The sequence below is a fragment of the Dromiciops gliroides genome, chromosome 3 (assembly GCF_019393635.1).
Source record: "Dromiciops gliroides isolate mDroGli1 chromosome 3, mDroGli1.pri, whole genome shotgun sequence".
NCBI lineage: Eukaryota > Metazoa > Chordata > Mammalia > Microbiotheria > Microbiotheriidae > Dromiciops > Dromiciops gliroides.
The window spans coordinates 656,464,854-656,484,433 of record NC_057863.1 but is presented as its reverse complement, the minus strand read 5'-3'; the positions used below and the strand labels follow the sequence as shown (position 1 = coordinate 656,484,433).

Here is a 19,580-nt window from a genome sequence, read left to right as displayed (position 1 = left end):
ACAGAGGGAAGGTTTCAGAATCAGGTTGGGTGGAAAGGTCCCAGGGTCCTCAGGGTACAATGGGTGAACAGAGGGTCAGGCTTCTTCTTTTTATATATATATATATGTGTGTGTGTGTGTGTGTGTGTGTGTGTGTGTGTGTGTATGTGTGTGTATATATATATATATATATATATATATATATAAAACCTATTTTTTTTTTTTTTAGTGAGGCAATTGGGGTTAAAGTGACTTGCCTAGGGTCACACAGCTAGTAAGTGTTAAGTGTCTGAGGCTGGATTTGAATTCAGGTCCTCCTGACTCCAGGGCCAGTGCTCTATCCACTGCACCGCCTAGCTGCCTCTAGGCCTCTTCTTGAATGCGGTTCCCACTGATAAGATCCTCTCAGTTTATTAGATTGAACCACTTGACCTTGCAAAGGAGCCTGCTGGTGAGCACTCTCTTCCGTGGTTGTCCAGAAGCTGCCAGGGGCTGGCACAGGCCGCTCCTTTCTCTCCCTGGGGCTTAAGCCAGGTGAGTCACTTGTCTGTTCTTGTGTGGCAGTTGGTGGGGGTGACTGGCTCCTTCTCTCTGGGAGTCATCTCCCAGAAGTGGGGATTGGTGTGATGGGGGTGCAAGTAGGGATCTTGCTGTTATTCTCAGGGCTTTTTAAAACCTCAGCTTGGATAAACATCCAGATGGCGTGTTTTTAGGCCAAAAGAGATAACTCAACATCTGAACATTAAGCCTTCCTATGGGTGCCCTTTCCCAAGGGCTTGCTGCCCAGCAGTAGGCTTGCTGGGGTCAAAGGCAGGAACACTTTGTTCTCTCTCTTAAAATCTCAAACTGTTTTCCAACTCAAACAGAGCTCCATCAGCATGCATTAGTGTTCCTCTCTTCCCCCAGCCCCTCCAGCAATGAGATTTCCCAATCTTAGACTATTGCCGATTGCTTTTTTTAGAAGTCTCCATGCTGGGGCAGCTAGGTGGCACAGTGGATAGAGCACTGGCCCTGGATTCAGAAGGACCTGAGTTCAAATTTGGCCTCAGACACTTAACACTTACTAGCTGTGTGACCCTGGGCAAGTCACTTAACCCCAATTGCCTCGCACCAAAAAAAAAAAAGTCTCAGTGCTAGTTGGAGGGTGTGAGATGGAGGAGACCTGGTCTCATTTGGTTATAAACATAACTGCAAGGTCTCTAAGTGATTCATTATGGCTTTCTGGTTTCCTTGGGTACATATTGTGAAATGTGTGAGTGTGCTTATTATTATGAGCTCTCTAGAAGTGTGGACTTTCTATTCCCTCAGTGAAGTAACTTCCTGGGCACATCAGGTACCTTAAATGCCTCCTGTCCCCAATGGCCCAACACTCACTGTTGGCCTTTTGTGTGTGTGGGGAGGGGTCTGACATAGCCCAGGTACATGTGTACCTGGGTTGTCCACCCAGTGCTCATGGAATTGTGCTCCGTGAAATGTTTGAATTTTGTTTCTGGTGCCAGGCATAGAGTTAAGTGCTCGATAAATGCTAGTTAACAAAGGAGAGCAGGTTTGACTCGATGCTCACCTGGACCTGAGTTTCCTTGACTATAAAATGGGGCTAATAAGGTTTCTATTGTCTATTTTATGGGCTTCCTGTTAGGCCGACATTTTGTATGCATCTTAGAGTCCCGGACACAAGGTGAATTACAGTTTTTATCATTTACTCACCAGTGCATTCAACGAATAGTCATTAAATGCCTACTAAGTGTTAGGAGTTCGGATTTGATCCCAAGGACAGGAAGGAAATCCTGAAGCATCTAGAGTAGGCGCAGATGAACAAATGATTGTTCTAAGCCCTGAACGGCAGAGCAGCTAATGAGACTTTTAAAATTGGGTGGGGGGCAGCCAGGTGGTGCAGTGGATAGAGCACTGGCCCTGGAGTCAGCAGGACCTGAGTTCGAATTCGGCCTCAGACACTTGACACTTACTAGCTGTGTGACCCTAGGCAAGTCACTTAACCCTCATTGCCCTGCCAAAAAAAAAATGGATAGGTGGTGAGTGAGAGTTAGGGTGGTAGCTGGAGGTAGAGGAGTCTGATAAATATCATGGTGGTAGAACCCCCCAAATTTGGTTCAGTGTTTGAATCCATGGGGTGATGCAGAGCATTCAAAGGTATCCAGGGTTGGGAAGCCAGGTCATCGCCCAGCAGATAAGGATGGGAACACCCTCCACAGAGACAGGGAAGTTTAAGAAGAGGGGTGAGGGGGGGAGAGGGCAATGGAGTCCTGTTTTTGTCCTGCCGAGGGAAGGCTGAGGCGACCAGTCGGTCTCCCAAAAGGCTTTCAACAGAGCCGAGGTCTCTGAGTTGCACCATTAATGGTGCCTAGTCCAGTGAGGACAAGGGGCAGGTAAGGGGCTGAGCAGGAAGTTGGTGAGAAGGGGTAGGGGAAGAGGGGATGAAGACCATTCTCTTTGTCTCTAACATACAGTACCAAGTCCTCCTTCACAATCCGGCTTCTGCCTTCCTTTCCAAGTTAATTTCACTCCCAGCTGCCTTTCCCAATTCCATTAAAATCACCTCACGCCCTCACATTTGTCAGTGTTCCCCACATTTATTTTTATGTCTAGCCTGTGTTTACACAGCTATGATCATGTTGTCTCCCCTGTAGAGAATGGAAGCTCTTTGTGGGCAAGAACTCCCTCACTTTTGTCTCAGTGTCCCCAGCACCTAGCGAGGTTCACAGCAGGCACTTCATGCTTGGTCTGGGTATCCCCTCCATGCTGTGCACTCTGTGATCCAGCCACATGGACCTGCTTGCAGATCCTCAGACATCTCCCACTTCCATGCCTTTGCACCACCTGTGCCCTCTGCCTTTTCTTTCATAACTGTACCTCTTAGCATCCATGGCTTCCTTTGAGTCTCAGCTCAATCAGCTTAAGTGTCATGCTCTGCAGAAAAGCTGCCTTGTGTCCTATGGACATACCTATGGCACAGAACTGTCGTCCGTGGTGTCTCCCTCACTAGAATGAATGATCTGTGGGGGCAGGGGGAGTTTCACCTCTTTATATTCCCAGTCATCAGACACATACCTGGCACTAAGTTGGGGCCCCATTGATTCTCTTTTTTAAAATCACACACACCTTTTATTGATAATGTCCAAGTTTCTTGGGTTTCCAAACCCATCCAGTTGCCCAGAAGAGAGGTGGAGGGGGAATGAGCCCCTTGTCCTCACTGGCCTAGGCAACATTAATGGTATAACTCGATCAGTCACCTCAGCCTTCCCTCAGGACTGCTGCTTGCCCACTAAGATAATTGGGGAGGGGGCAGCTAGGTGGCGCAGTGGATAGAGCACTGGCCCTGGAGTCGGGAGTACCTGAGTTCAAATCCAGCCTCAGACACTTAACACTTACTAGCTGTGTGACCCTGGGCAAGTCACTTAACCCTAATTGCCTCACTAAAAAAAAAAAAAAAGATAATTGGGGAGGTGGGGAGGCTGGGAGGGCAGGATGCTGAGGCCCGGGAATGGCCAGAATTGGGCCTGCTGTCTCCAGGATGCTTCTTCACACCTAATCATGACCTGGAGCATTAGCTCATGAGGCTAACCTGGGCTAGTTAGTTAGGCTTACTGAATGTCTGGTCTGGGATGCTGAGAAGATGCTGGTACCTGTAACGAGACGAGGGAAGCCACGACAAGAGGAAGCAGCTGGCAGCTCAGGGTACAGCCAGACTTGGCTTAGGGCTTGAGGAGGGCTCCCCTCACCTGGCTCCCAAGTGGAATTCCCTTGGATCCCAGGAGATCAGGCCAGAAATTTCCCCAGATTTTTTATTGGTTCACTCCATCTGTGGCTTTAGGGACCCTCAGGGGGATTTTCCAGAGGTCCATCCATTCTCAATCCCGCCTATCTCTCTGCTTGCTGAAGCAAGTGGTTTCTTAGTTTGCTGTTGGGCTGACTCCCTGTGACGCCAGGCTTCATTCAGCAGAGCTCCCAGGATGGCCAAAGTGACACCAACCAATACTAGCCGGAGGCTGGTCAAGGTATATTCATGAGACAAGTATTCTGGGAAGAGGGGAGAAGCAGATGGAGGAGGAGACAAAAATCTGGCAGGAAGCCCGCATCTGAAGGTTCATCCCACACCCCACCAAACAGCCGGGCTCTGCCCCCAGATGCCCATCAATGGAGCTGGAAGGCCCTATGTCACTCACCAAAGTTTGAGGACTCATGTTCCAGCTGCTTTTCCTGGGAGCCTCCTGGGTGTGGAAAAGGAGAAAGATGAGAGTCTAGGGCTGCCTCTCCTCTCTCCCCTGGGTCTGTCTCTTTGGCACTTGCTCCTAGATTTACTGAGCCACCCTCCATCATTGGCTAACCTACCCGGGATTGGAGAAGTGTGGAACTGAAGACAGAGCAAGGAATAGTCCAGGAAGGAAAAGGCCCTGGCTTCTTGTCGTCCTGCCCCCCCCCCAGGTGATAACAGACCTCCTGCAGACCCTGCCCCTTGCCTGCAAACCCTCCTAGAAGCCCTGCTGCTCTCTGGGAAGGACCCCAGGGCAGCAGCCAATCCTCAGGGCCTGTGGGGCACATTGAACACCTAACGATTCAGAAGACCTGGAGGCAAGGCTTGGGGCACCCCACCTTCTTACCTGAGATCCTGAGCACCAGGGTATCACTGGGTGTTGACCAGAGGTAGGGGAAGTCGCTATCAAAACTGTAACAGAGGTATGTGCCACCGTGGGAGTCGGTCACTGAGGGGAATGGGAAGTTGGCCTGGTAATCGGTGGACAGCAGTGCCTGGGGAGCGTTGGCCCCACTTGTCTTATAGAGAACAAATTTGTCAGCCCCGAGATGTGACTCACAGTGCAAAGTTACGTCCTGTCCTTTGGCCACCGTGGAGCCTGGATTGGCTGAGATGGAAGGTTTGGGGTACAATCCTGGGAGGGAGAGGGGGAGACCCCTGAATAAAGGGGAGCTCTGGGCTCATCTTCCCATCCTGACCCAGGATGGTGACCTGGGAGATTCCCCTCACTCTCGAAATCCATTCTATCCCAGCTCCAGAGGTCAGAGTCTAGAGGTCAAGAGGCTGTGAGCAGATTCCCTAGGAAGAATCTCGGGACCACCCCTCTGGGATACAGTGGCCTTATCTGTCCAGTGGACAATCTTATATTAGATAGTCCCTAGGCTCCCTCCCAACTGTATTTTTTCTGGGATTCCTTAACTCTCCTTCCAAAAGAAGAAGGGCAGCTAGATGATGCAGTGGATAGAGCACCAGCCCTGGAGTCAGGAGTACCTGAGTTCATATCCGGCCTCAGACACTTAAGACTTACTAGCTGCGTGACCCTGGGCAAGTCCCTTAACCCCAATTGCCAAGAATAAGAAAGAAGAAGGAAGAAGAAAGAAGGGAGAAGAAAGAAGAAAGAAGAGGAAGAAGAAGAGGAAGAAGAAGGGCATGGAGCAGGGCAGGAGGAGGACATGGGAGAGGAACATGCCGGGGCTCATCCCCCTCACCTGTGACCATCAGCTCCAAAGGGTCACTGAGTTCTGACCAGTGGTTTTGTCTTTGGTATCGACACCGGTAGCGACCCGCGGTCTCCGCTGCTATGTCTGGAATGAAAAACTCAGCCTCCTTCCAGGGCCCAGGCACTTCCAGCATGTCTCTTAGCTCTGTGCTCCCATCCTTTTCCAGAAGGAACCTGTGTGCCCCATCTGCTCCCTGGCAGCGGACGATGACAGACTTCCCCCAGGGGATCACAGAGCCAGGCTCAGCCCACAAGGAGGGCTTGGGGAGTGTTTCTGAAAGTGAAGTGGATAGACACTCCGTTCCAAGGGACCCTCTCCCTGAGTCTCCCTCATCAATGGGGAAGCTCAGACAGAAGAGGCCGGGGGTGATTTGGGTTTGAGGTTAAGGAGAGCGCCCCTCACTCGGTTCCCAAATGGAATGACCTTTGGTCAAGATTCCCCCCCCCCCAAGTCCACCCCAGGGGACAGGTCCCTGATTAATTGATTCATGTGCTGGGGAGCCCTATCCTCAATTCCCCAGAGTCCCCTGGGAGCAGCCATCCATCCATAGGTTAGGCTATGAGGACAGAGAAGGGGGTTTGAAGGACTCACGTTTCTGTGCCATGATACTCTGACTCAAGCACAGCCCTGTGAGAGAAGAGCCAGTGAGAGAGGAGTGGGCACTCCACCCACAGTCACGTGCTAGGCCCCCTCCCCGCTTCTGGTCAGGAGGTGATAGAAGCAGAGCTGGGAGGGAGCTCAGAGATCATCCAACACCAGAGAGGTGACACGATTGCCCACGGTCACGCAGGGAATCGTCCAAGGTAGGATTTAAGTGCAGGTCCTCTGACCCTGTCCCCTTAGAGCATCCTGTCCTGGGGGGTCTGTGACTCTACTTCCCATCCCTGACTCCGCTAGAACTCACCAAGACAGAGCAGGGTTGCCAAGGACCCAGGCATGTTCCTGAACTGAGGGGTTAAGGAACCCTGATGACCTTGGACAGGGGCAAAAGATGGGCTGAGGCCGGTGGTAGGTCTGTCCTTTCCTCCTGGTGGCTGGGTTCAGAGCTCCCCCCTCATAGCCTCCTTTCCTCTTGGGTCCCGTGTCCCAACTGCCTAGCAACTCCCCCACTACCTGAAGGGGCATTGTGATGACACAGAAGCCCTCTGTGTAGCCTAGGCTGGCTGAGGAAAGCCCAGGCTGGGGGGCCCTGCCAGGGGGAGTTGGCCAGGGAGGAGAGACAACTTTGCCCCCAAGGCACTTGCGTCCCCATCACAATCCTGTGCTCCACCCTTTGGGACCACCCTGGGCTCGGACAGGGAAGCTTTTGCCTTTTCTTAGCCTGAGCAAACCTTCACCTTCCTCCCTGTCCAGGAGTTCCGCACCTGGCCTCCTCAGTGCCACTCATCGCTTCCCTTCTCTTATGGGGGAAATAGACGGGGGTTTGGGGTAGGGGTTCTTAGGAATTCCTCTTTAAAGCACTATACCCTCTTGCACAAAAAGCCAATTAGAATAAAATAATATTTCATTTAGGTGCTAGGGAAAGGAAACCAAGAGAGAAGTCCTTGGACTTCTTGTGGGGAGAAGGCATGGCACAGAGGCGTGGCTCTCTGTGATATGTTTCTCCTCGAGCGGGGGACAAGCAGATACTTTTTTTTCCCTGTAAAAGTATTTTATTATTTTCTACTTACACGTAGAGATAGTTTTCAACATTTGTTTTTATAAGATTTCTAGTTTCAAATTTTTCTCCCTTCCCTCCCTCCCCCCTCCCCAGGACAGCAAGTAATCTGATATAGGTTATATATGTACAATCACATTAAACATATTTCTGCATTAGTCTTGTTATGAGAGAAGAATCAGAGCAAAAAGGAAAAACCTCAAAAAAGAAAAACAACAACAAAAAACAATAGAAATAGTATGGTTTGATCAGCATCTAGATTCCACAGGTTTTTTTTGTGTTTTTTTTTTCTGGATTTGGAGAACATTTTCCATCATGAATCCTTTGGAACTATCTTGAATCATTGTATTGCCAAGAAGAATCAAGTCTATCACAGTTGATCAACACATAATGTTGTTGATGCTGTGTACAGTGTTCTCCTGGTTGTGCTCATTTCACTTAGCATCAATTCATGTCTCTCCAGGTTTTTCTGAAATCTGCCTAGTTATCATTTCTTACAGCACAATAGTATTCCATTACATTCATATACCACAACTTGTTCAGCCATTCCCCAATTGATGGGCATCCCCTCAATTTCCAGTTTCTTGCCATCACATAAAGAGCAGCTATAAATATTTTTGTACATGTGGGTTCTTTTCCCTTTTTTATGATTTCTTTGGGGAAAAGACCCAATAGTGGTATTGCCGGTGTTAAGGGGCTAAAATTCTAGCTAAACTGTCTAAAATATCTAATGAGTGGTCGCCAATAAATTATAAGCTTTAGCAAGAGTTAGACTTTTAAGCATTTATTAAGGAGAATAAGAATTTGGTAAAGAGAGAGAAAGGCCTAGATTCCTATCTATTAAAGGGAGAGCACATTTCTAGCTCCGCTCTCCACCAGAGTCCAGAGGAAAGAGCACGAGACTGAGCGCCAGTCTCTTCCTTCTTCCTCCCACTCGCCCGCGTCACTTCCTGACGCCAAAGAAAAAGACTCCTGGTCTTGCCCTCAAAGACCTTCACTTCATGGGCAGAACTCTTCTACAGTAAGTCTCCAGCAGGTAGCGTCATTCCAATCGTTACATGTTCCCCGCTTTGTTTCCTCAAGAAACGGTACGTTTCCTTGATGAAACAGTCAAAAATAACAGAATATAATAACCTATGCTAACTAACAATATGATAATATCAATATAGAAAAGGGAGAGAGGAAAGTTTTGTCCAGAGGGGCGATTTTTTGTCCTCATGAACCGACGCTTTGACATTGGTCTTGCAAAGGGAGGGCCTCTGCAGAGAATACATGTTACAGATGGTGTATGTTATAACAGAAAGAGAAAAAGGAAAAAACAACAACAAAAAAAAAACTGTTCATTTAAAGTCTCTGAAAGTCTTTTCTCAGATGTCCTCTAGGTGTAGTCGTGGAATGGAAATCTTTTCAGGGGTTGATGTGTGGATGCTGGTAATCAGCCAGGAAAATTTCCTACAAAATTGAGCTTAACACAACTTTAAAATAGCTTTGTCAATAATCAAATCAAACAATGAAAGTTCTCAAAAACATGTCTAAGGGAATACAGAATCTTAGTTGTTAATACGTGAAACATACAATAAAACAAAAATTGAACCATTCTTTAAAATTATATTATTATTATTATAGTTCCCCCTTATGGAGGGTAATTGAGAAGACAATTGCTGCAATATTAATTTTTAAAAATAATTTTTATCTTTGTTTCATCACTTTTTGCATCATCTGCCTAATTATCCTCATGCCATTATGAGAAATTTAAAAATCTAATATAATTGGTAACAGGTGTCAAGGCCAAATTCAACACTGTATTTATCATGACACCTGAGATAATTATGGGGGTTACCATAAAAGAACAGAGAAATGATGGGATATGAGCATTCCCACACTTGAGCAATATGTACTGCCCATGCAGTATGCCAGACTTAAAATAGGTGGATGGAATATATGTCCATGCCACCGAATATATTGGAGGAAACTGAGTCAGACTTAATCAGATGCATGGGATTCAGATGTCCATGGCATCAGGCATATAGGAGGGAACATAGAAGCCAGGTGTAGAAGTGAGATGGGTGGGATCAAAACTTCCAGCCATCTGTACAATACTGTGGGGAAAAATAAAATAAAATATTAAACCAAGAGAATCCAACCTCAACATTTGTCAAAAGCCATTCCCTCGGCCATACCTTGACTTCATGCATGTCTCCCCTCATGTGACAGTTCAGTGTCTGCTCTTGCATGTATTCCTCATTTTGTGATTGGATGGCATCTTGGCCAACTGGCATCTGATAACTCAGAATAAAGGCAATTAATGTCTTAAATGATAAGTTCCCATAATCCAAGTCTCATGTGGATTTTTAAAATTGAGGATAATAAATGATCACAAAAAATGTGAATACATTTTGACTCAGAATATAAAATTATGCAACAATTTCAAATAATACCTTTTTTTTTTACTTAGTATACAATTACTTTTGTGAAAAATCAGAACATATTTAAATACAAGTTAAAGCACAACACAATCCCAAAGAAAACTTTTTTTGAAAAAAGAAAACTTTTACAAACATTCCCCTCTTTTTTTGTTTTTTTTTTAATATGCTTATCAAAAATAATACTTCTAGAATCAATTTACACTTGCCATGGCAACCAATTTGCCAGGGAAATGCTTTAAAGAGTTTGATCAGATAATCAGTTGAGGAAAAAAAATAACAAAAACAAACAACTCAGAATATGGGAGCACAATACTCCTAGAATTAACATTGTATTATGAAATCAAAAGCATCTTGCAATTTTTCAAAATTAGATAAACGAATAGAAGAAAATACACATGGAACAATAAAAGACAAATTAAATTCAAACTAAGGAAGTCTAAATGAATGTGAACTTAATATTAATAAGAGTATTGTAAAATATAAACTTGATCACATGACTATAAAAAGCTTTTACAAATATTCTCCTTGTTTTAAAAACTAAGTATAAGACACAATCTCAAAAGCATGAAAATCTCTATGAAATTAGACCCATACCATTCATTTCAAAATGTATATGTAATAGCATAGAAATCCTATGTAACCTCTGAACTGACATTAATACTCTGAGTAAATTCAGAACACTTGATTCCGATATCTAAAATCCCCAATACTCATATCAATACCTTGCTGCTTACTTCTACATTTCTGTAAAATATATACCCTTCCATGGCAAAAGAAGCAGAGTCTTGAACTATGTTGATGGTTGTCATTCTTATTCAGCTTAAGTTTTTCTTCTTTAACCCCTCTATATTATCTGTCAGTCTTTTCACTATGCAAATGCTTTATAAGATTACTAATTAAAGACAAAAGCAGGTTAGCAAAATTATGAACAAAACGAGTATATCTGGAATTTAAAGGGTTTTCTAAGGTTGTCTCAGAAGCACAGCCTGGCTGGGGAAGGGCTGAGCCTGAAGCTGCAAATGTAGTTAGAGAAAGTTGAGCATGCGCATCAGTTCTCTGGACTTCCCAGGCAGGGGAAGCAATGGGCTTGGCCATGGGGGGAGTAGAGGGTGGGGTCTGGAGAGGAGGGGAGGGACCAGCGCAATTTGAATCAGACTTGATTTTGAACTCAGGCCTGGATTCCTCTTCCCCCACTTTGCCTCCAGGTACTAGGGGATTAAAAGCTTCTAGAGGGTGGGTCATTGCCTCCAGGCATGCAAAATTAGAGCAACAATTAGTGTTAGAACTGGGAAAAGCTGCAGGAATCTCTTCAGGTTTCTCTGAAAAAGCATGGTTGGGAGAGGGAGAGATATTTCCTTGTGTGAGTAAGTTGCTGGCTCTTTTAACAAAAATAAAAAGAAAAATAGAAAATCCACAAAAACAAAGCATTAACATGATCTTATCTCCCATTTGTCTGGTTAAACAGACTAAAATCAAAAATAGGGTAATTAGGGAGTTTAAAAGGTCCATTTGAAAAAATTTAAAGGGAAAACACAGCCAGTACTGCCAGTACTTAGCAGTTAAAGGAAGAGGGTAGGGGAAATTTCTTACCCAACCAGAAGATCAGAAGACTGAGGTTTAGCTTTCCTCTTCGTGGTCAGCCATCTGTTAAGGGGCTAAAATTCTAGCTAAACTGTCTAAAATATCTAATGAGTGGTCGCCAATCAATTATAAGCTTTAGCAAGAGTTAGACTTTTAAGCATTTATTAAGGAGAATAAGAATTTGGTAAAGAGAGAGAAAGGCCTAGATTCCTATCTATTGAAGGGAGAGCACATTTCTAGCTCCGCTCTCCACCAGAGTCCAGAGGAAAGAGCACGAGAGCGAGCGCCAGTCTCTTCCTTCTTCCTCCCACTAGCCCGCGTCACTTCCTGATGCCAAAGAAAAGACTCCTGGTCTTGCCCTCAAAGACCTTCGCTTCATGGGCAGAACTCTTCTACAGTAAGTCTCCAGCGGGTGGCGTTATTCCAATCATTACACCGGGTCAAAGGGTATGCACAGCTTTATAGCCCTTTGGGCATAATTCCAAATTGCTCTCCAGAATGGTTGCATCAGTTCACAACTCCACCAGCAGTGCATTGGTGTTCCAATTTTTCCACAGCTTCTCCAACATTTATTATTTTCCTTTTTTATCATATTAGCTAATCTGATAGGTGTCAGGTGGTACTTCAAAGTTCAGGCAGATACTTTTATAGATGACCAATGGTGGTGGTCTGATGAGGTGATCATATGACTATGAAAAGTTCCCTTATTGGAGGAGAATCATCCCCCACTGGTGGTGGCTGGGGGAAGTTGGGTGAGGTGCAGCTCTGGATCTTCCAAGCCATCTCTCTCCCCCTCATGACACAAAGGCAGCAGCCACACCCAAACATTTCTACCCAGGGGTGGGGGAGACTGGAATGAAGGGTGGTGGTCCTGGAGCTAACTCAGTCCCAATCTGGTGCCACTTATCTCTTTAGGTGTGTCTGTCCTTTGGTTTAGTTTCTCAAGGAGAAGATTCTTTGATGTACCCCAGAGAAGTTCTGAGGTACCCTGGGCCCATAACACCTTCACTGTGCTCTTTCCAGTTCCCCTTCATATTTGAGCTTCTCCCATTAGAATGTAAGCTCCTGGGAGGTAGGGACTGTCTTGCTTTCTTGAATTTATATTCCTACCACTTTGCAGAGTGACTGGCACATACCAAGTATTTAATAAATATTTTAAGATCACATATATAGACACATAGTTAATATACATCCATAGATATAAAGTAAAAATATTTAGATCATGTTTTGTTGTAGCAAAAAAAAAAATTGGCCAAGAAAATGGGTACCTATCAACTGGTGAATTAGTTCAAAGGAATAAGGGATTTCTTGCACAAAATCATGCAAGATAATCAGCAGTCAAGAAAGAAGAACTAAGAGAACAATATATAAAATGACTATAATAATTTTAAAATATTACCAATGCTAAAAAAAAAAAAGGCAACTGAACTAAGATGAATTGCAGTGCCGATGGTAATTACAGAAAAAATTGTCAATAAAATAGTTCTGTTCTCTTGGTAGAGGGATTGGGCCAAGAAGCAAGGTACAAAAGGTCTCTGACAGACTCATTTTGGGGGGGAGGGGCGGGGCAATGAGAGTTAAGTGACCTGCCTAGGGTGACACAGCTAGTAAGTGTCAAGCCTCTAAGGCCAGATTTGAACTCAGGTCCTCCTGAATCCAGGGCCAGTGATTTATCCACTGCGCCACCTTGCTGCCCCCATGACAGACTCATTTTGACCATTCATTTTGCTTACCTTCTGCTACCAGGAAGGGTTCAAAGGGGGACAGGGAGAAGCACCAGTAAGTGACCAGTGGTCTTGGCCCTTAATGGATGAACTTTTTTTCATCTTCCATGAGTCTTTCAATACCATTTATCCTCTGCTCCTTTAACTTCCATGATGCTATTTTCTTCCGGTCACTCTTCTGCTGTCGGACCCCTCCTTCTCAGTCACTTTTGCTGAGTTCACTATAGGGCTCCCCAACCCCTGAGAGAAGCGGGGTCTGTGCCAGAAGACAACTCCTAAGTCTGCAATCATTTCTCTTGAATGCCAGTCCTGCCTGCTAGATCGATCTCTGCCTAAGTTGTCCTGTTCGTTGTTAACAGTTCAGTCATTTCTGTTGTGTCTGACTCTTCATGATCCCATTTGGGGTTTTCTTGGCAAAGATATTAGAGGGCTTTGCCATTTTCTCCAATGGCTCATTTTACAGATGAGGAAACTGAGGCAGACAGGGTTAAGTGATTTGCCCAGGGTCACACAGCTAGTATCTGAGGCTGGATTTGAACTCCGGTCTTCTTGACTCTAGCTAGACCCAGCGTTGTAATCACTGCACCACCTAGCCGCCCTAATCCACATGTCAGAAGTGTAGCCTGGAATGTGGGCCACAAAAAAATCCAATCTGCTACATAAAGCAACTGATACAGTGCTGAGTTTATGTCAATTTATGAAGGAGATTGGTAGTCCTTAATCAGCTGGAGCCAAGACCTTCCTCTCAGATGGAATTGATTGATCCTAATTCTCATTGTTACAGCATTAGCTCTTCTAACTAACTCAAACTTAATTCTATTCTGCCTACCTCGCTAACATAATCCCTGGTCCCATTAAATCACAACCAACTGAGTAAATACGGATTCAGCTGAGTGGTGGTATCCAAATTATCTTCTCGGGGCCAAAGGGCGGGGGTGGGCCCCCACTTGATCAAAGGCCATAGAATAGAAGCTGGCCAGAGGGCCCACCTGAGGGAATGAGTGTTCTGGGCAGACTCCCAGCAGGAAGGTGGATGAGAGGCGGGTTTGAGGGCCTTGACCCCATCCAGCAGATACTCTTGCTAAAGCATCCGACCTCTGGCAGTGGCTTTAGTTCGCTTCCTGGCCATTTAACCTCAGCTCCTCTCTCCAATTGAGCCTTTCCATGACTGCCTAACCAGTCAATAGCTTTCCTGGCTCCAGATGGCTGGGCGGCTTGGCTAATATGGAAATGTGATTTGCATGACTTTACAATGGGTGTCACACTGCTTGCCTTTTCAATGTGGGAGAGAATTTCAAACCTGACTTTTTTTGTATAACCCACATCTGATTGCTTACCACCTCAGGGAGGGGGGAAGGGAGGGAAGTAAGGAGCGATAAAATTTGGAACTCAAAACTATAAAACAAAAAGTTTCTTATTAAGATAAAACATTTGACAAATAAATGACATTTTTAAATGGGAGAAAATGTGTCAGTGACTCCCTGTTTGTTCCCTTTAGGATTAATTAAATGCAAACTCCTGTTTGCCACTTTAACCCCTTCCTTCAGGGTCTGCTTCTGACTATCTTTCCAAACTGATTTCACCTCATTCCCCCTGCACACACACACACACATTCTTGCTGTGCACCCTGCACACACACTTCACCTCTTCCCTCTACGCTTTTGCACAGGTTGTTTCCTGTGCCCGGAATGCTCCGCTCCTCACTCCTGCTGGGGCTCCCAACAGGAGGCCTCCCGTGATTGCTGCGGCAATCCAGCGCTCTCTCCCACTGAAATCAGTTTGTGTTCGTTTTCTGCATGCGTGTGGAATCCTCCTCACCATCATGGGGGAAAGGGAACTTCTCAAAGAAAAGAGGATTGCTTTTGGCTTTTGTGTTTCTGGTCTCCAGCACTCAATAACAATCTTTCGCCGTATGGAGCAGAGTCGCAGGCCAGGTGTTCCCCCAAATCTCTGATGGAGAGGAAGCCCCTTCAGTGACAGGGACTCCTAACGATTCCACCTGTCACTATATGCAGCCACGGTGGATCCCAGTTCATAGATTCATAGGGATCCAGGATCCAGAGCCAGCAGGGACCTTGGGGAACATTTCATCCAACATCTTCATTTTCTAGAGAAGGAAAGTGGAGCAGGCCCAGAGTGGAAGGGACTTGGCCAAGGCCATCCAGATGGGCATCAGGGCTCCCTGACTCTGACTCAGATGCTAGATCAGGATGGCTCTCAATGGACCCATTTTAAAGATGAGGAAATAAATCTCAGACTTGTGGTAAAAAGTTTTTAACAGTCGGTTAGTGAATACAGAAAGACGCCAGTTTTTGAAGGACCACCCTTTCGGGGAGGAGACCGACGCCGTGCATGGGCTACGCAAGCCAGTCCAGCTGCTAAGCACTCCACTTCTGGGTGCGAGCTTAAAAGGCAAGGAGAGAAGAGAAGTGAGATCTCTTTTCGGCTCTCCTTGTTCGCTGGCTGCGTTGCACACACAGAGGCTGACGGAGGTTGGACTTGGCCCTGCTCACCATAACAGCAGGTGCTTAACAGGGCTCTTCCCCCCAAAGGTGGCCTTGGGCTTTTGGTGAGTTTTATACAGAATATAGACTAAGCTTAGACTTAAGACTATTTGTTTGTATTTCTACTTTCCTATCCCTCTAATCAATATCACCTTGTAATTTCCAAACAATAAAAGCTCTAACTAGAGACCAGAGGCTTCTTCCATTTACTAGTCTGGGAGATAACGAAGGGAAAAGTTAAAAAGGGGAGGTTAATGCTCTAGTATCCAATTTTAAATCTCACAGACTGAAGTGAGCCACACAGCTGAAGCCAGCTCCAGTCAGACCTGGGGCACCCAAGCACAGGTTCTGATGCTATTCAGTGTTCCCTATCTAAGGATGCCTGTGCTTGGGACTAGAGAGGCAGAGGTAAGGGGGGTTGGTGGAATTCAGGGGCTTCAGAGGAGCCTAGGGTGGGGGTGCCAAGGCTGAGTGGGGGAGTGCACGAAAGGAAAAATGGAAAATAAGGGTTGAGGTGAGTACATTCACCCCACCCAACACAGGGCTATATGATATGCTGAATGTAGACACAGAACATAACAGAGACCCTTAGCTTATTGAGCAGATTGTTAAATTTTTGGTGTGAGCACTTACACTCTGCGATCAACAAATTGCAGACTTGATTTACTTTTTTATTGTTGTCTGGATTTATGAAAGTAATGTAGAAAATGTCAAAAATGCTCATGTTAAACTTAAGGGGCTTGCCACATTTTTTTTTCCTTCTGGGCAGCTGGCATTTACTCACTTTATGACCTTGGATAAGTCCTTTCTCTTTGTATACTTCAGTGTCCTACTTAGTAAAACAGAGGATCTGAAGCATCCCTTCTACCCCTAAATCCAACAAGATCTACAAGAGACAAAAAACTGTTTTTTTCATATTGTTTGACCCCCCTATCCACCAGGGATAGCTCCTGATCTTATAAATTTCTTTTAAATTCTTATATACTTTGGATAATTGTTGCTCATCAAGATATCTGATGTAACAATTTTTTTCTCCACTTAATAATTTCCTTTCTTATCCTTCCTGCAGTTCCAAGGAAATGATGGAGCTGAGATGTTCCTCACTGAGATAGATAGATGAAGGAATCTTGGCCTCTTTCTCTCTCCTCTCCAAATTCTTATGCTCCTTAATAAATGCTTAAAAGTCTAAACTCTTGGGGCGGCTAGGTGGCGCAGTGGATAAAGCACCGGCCCTGGATTCAGGAGTTCCTGAGTTCAAATCCGGCCTCAGACACTTGACACTTACTAGCTGTGTGACCCTGGGCAAGTCACTTAACCCCATTTCCCCGTAAAAAAAAAAAGTCTAAACTCTTGCTAAAGCTTCTAATTTATGGCAACAACTCAATAGATTTTCAGACAGTTTAGCTAGAATTTTAGCCACCTTACAGATAGTGATATTACAGAATGAAGGGAGTCTAGAACTTCCTCACCTGAAAGTATACTACAAAGTTGTCATCATCAAAAGCAGTTAAAGAAACTAAGTAGAACAAAATAAACAAGCAGGAGTCAGATGTAACTTAGCTCAATGTTTGACAAACAGGCAGTTGAGAACACGAACTGCTTGGAAACTGCTGAGAAAGACAATATGAGAACCAAGGAGATGCCCCCCTAAAAAGAAAGCACGTGACTAGCATCAGGAAGCTGCCTGGAATCTGGAAGTTATGTCTATTCATAGACTGCCTGTAAGTCATGTCAATCAATGCACCAGCCAATTAACTTGGAGCTGTGTGTGGAGACCGCCCCTCTTCCTCCAGTCCCCCGCAGGAAACTTCCACTGGAACTCACCGGCTTATGGTGGCAGGGGCAGGCAGAGTAGACAGATCTCCTAACTCCACGGGTTCTCTTTTTACTAATACCTGGTATGCTTTAATAAATGCTTAATGCCTAAAGATTAGCGCTAAAGCTTTGTGAGACTTGGAATGATGGCCCCTGCTGGGAGGAACATTTTGTGAGCTCTGGCCTGAGGACAAGCCATGTGGCCTTGGCATCTGGAAGTGATGTTTACTCGTGGGTACTGTTGATGAAAGCTAGCAGCCAATTAGCTTGGGGCTGTGTGTGGATGGCCCTGTTTCTGGTTTTGCAGGAAGCTTCTGGGAGCAAGAAGGAAGCGTTGGGTCTTTCGGGTTCCTGACCTCAGTTTAGAGAGGTTGGATGATGGGTTCTCTTAGAAATTGTTAGCTCTATTACCTCTCTCTCTCTTCTCACCGACCTCTGATTGCTCTTTAATAAAGTCTTAAAAGTCTAAACTCTTGCTAAAGCTTCTAATTGATGGTGACCACTCATTAGATTTTTAGACAGTCTAGCGAGAATTTTAGCCTATTACAAAGAGCAACTATTATAGCTTCTAATTTAAAGTGACCACACATTTAGATTTTAAACATCAAAAAACTCAACGTGCAACAGAAACCACTGGAATCTGGAAGAAAGAAAAAAGACCACTGTGTTCCATCCTACATGACAGTAAGGTGCAAATGGACCTTAAATATATCATTTTATAATTATTGTATCATTTTAAAATATTAAAAGTATCTGGATGTATATTTCATGACCACGACAAGGGGAGAATTCTTTTTTTGTTTATTTTTTTGTGAGGCAATGGGGGTTAAGTGACTTGCTCAGGGTCACACAGCTAGTAAGTGTCAAGTGTCTGAAGCCAGATTTGAACTCAGGTCCTCCTGACTCCAGGGCCGGTGTTCTATCCACTGTGCCACCTAGCTGCCCCCTGACAAGGGGAGAATTCTTAACCAAACCAGGGATAGAATAGATCTTAAATATAAAACAGATAATTTTATTTATAGACAAAATTAATGCATATAGGATAGGGACAGACTATTTTTGTTAACAGAGATCATCAAAGCTGATACTAAAGGTGGTTTTAACCAAAGAGGGGGAACTCTTAGTCTAGGCCCAACTCTTTTTTTTTTTTTTCCTGGGCAATGAGGTTTAAGTGACTTGCCCAGGATCACACAACTAGTAAGTGTTATTAAGTGTCTGAGGTCAGATTTGAACTCAGGTCCTCCTGAATCCAGGTCTGGTGCTTTATCTACTGTACCACCTAGCTGCCCCCTAGGCCCAACTCTTACTATTCCCCTCTCTGCCTCAGCCTCATCTCCATGTCCCAGAAAGCTCTTTTGAATCCTATTTCTGTCCTTTGTCTCATCATCATCTCTTCTCTTCACCAAATGGCTCAGGCCACTGTTAAGTCAACCGATGCCTGGTGTCTTTGGGAGTGATAAGGATGATAAGCTCTGACCTCAGGAGAAAGGGAAAGTTGGATGTTAGGGTATCAGCTGGGGCTCTGTGTGTGGGGCACAGGCAATCACCCAGCCCATGGGTATCCACACAGTGCCAGGAGTGGAACAAGAAAATGGACTTACAGCTGTCTCCCTCTGACAAGGGGGCTTAAGAACAATGGAGGACCCATTGCCACTCTTCTTTAACTTCAGGGTCTCTGTCTCCCTGGACAGCAGGCCTGAATGATCTAGATCCTTTCCAGAACTTCCTGATGGTGCCTGGGGAAGATCTTGTCAGTCAGATCCTGTTGAACAGATTTGTTCTGCCTCTTGAGGGAGGAGGCACCTTGGCATAGGTGCCTATGGAGTTGAAGTTACAAAGACTCTGGGGTCAAATTAGCCTCTGACACCGACTGGCTTTGTGACTATGGGCTTAACCTCCCTTGACCTCTCTGGGCCTCAGTTTCTTCAACTCTATGAGTTGAAGATGTGGATAATATATACAATGGGGATGATAATAGTACCTCCTTCTCACAGCTGTTGTGAGAACCAAAGGAGGTATTTGTAAAGCACTTTGCAAACCTCAAAGTACTACATAAATGTTGGCCAGCAGCAGCAGCAGCCTTTGCAAACGTTAAATCTGTGTATCAGTGTCAGACATGATTATTATAGGAGAGCAGCTGAAAGTAGGGCAGACATTGATCCATCTTATTCTCAGGTTACCAGCTCTGATAGAAAAATGTTATCTTGCTCTGAGAAATGTGCCTCAGTTTATCTTTTTGTTAAATTTCACTCACAACAGTTTTGGTGGAAGTAATCGACTTCAGGTATGAGAACACACCTCCTCCCCTTCCCATGGACTCTTATCAGAACTACCCCCCCCCAATTCTTTTTGGGCCCAAATAGAATATTTTTCACTAATAGAGAGTGTTCTATTAAGGACT

General features: G+C 45.1%; 1 protein-coding gene across 1 annotated transcript; it reads right to left on the bottom strand.

Moving 5' to 3' along the window:
• Positions 1–3,817: 3,817 nt before the first annotated feature.
• On the bottom strand, positions 3,818–6,494 carry LOC122750820 (platelet glycoprotein VI-like). Its single transcript, XM_043997642.1, has 5 exons — positions 6,377–6,494; positions 6,064–6,099; positions 5,461–5,745; positions 4,599–4,886; positions 3,818–4,017 (listed from the first exon to the last, which is right to left on the bottom strand). The coding sequence occupies exons 1-5, from the start codon at positions 6,408–6,410 to the stop codon at positions 3,818–3,820; spliced, it is 843 nt and encodes a 280-aa protein (XP_043853577.1). The 5' UTR covers positions 6,411–6,494.
• Between the last annotated feature and the right edge of the window lie 13,086 nt (positions 6,495–19,580).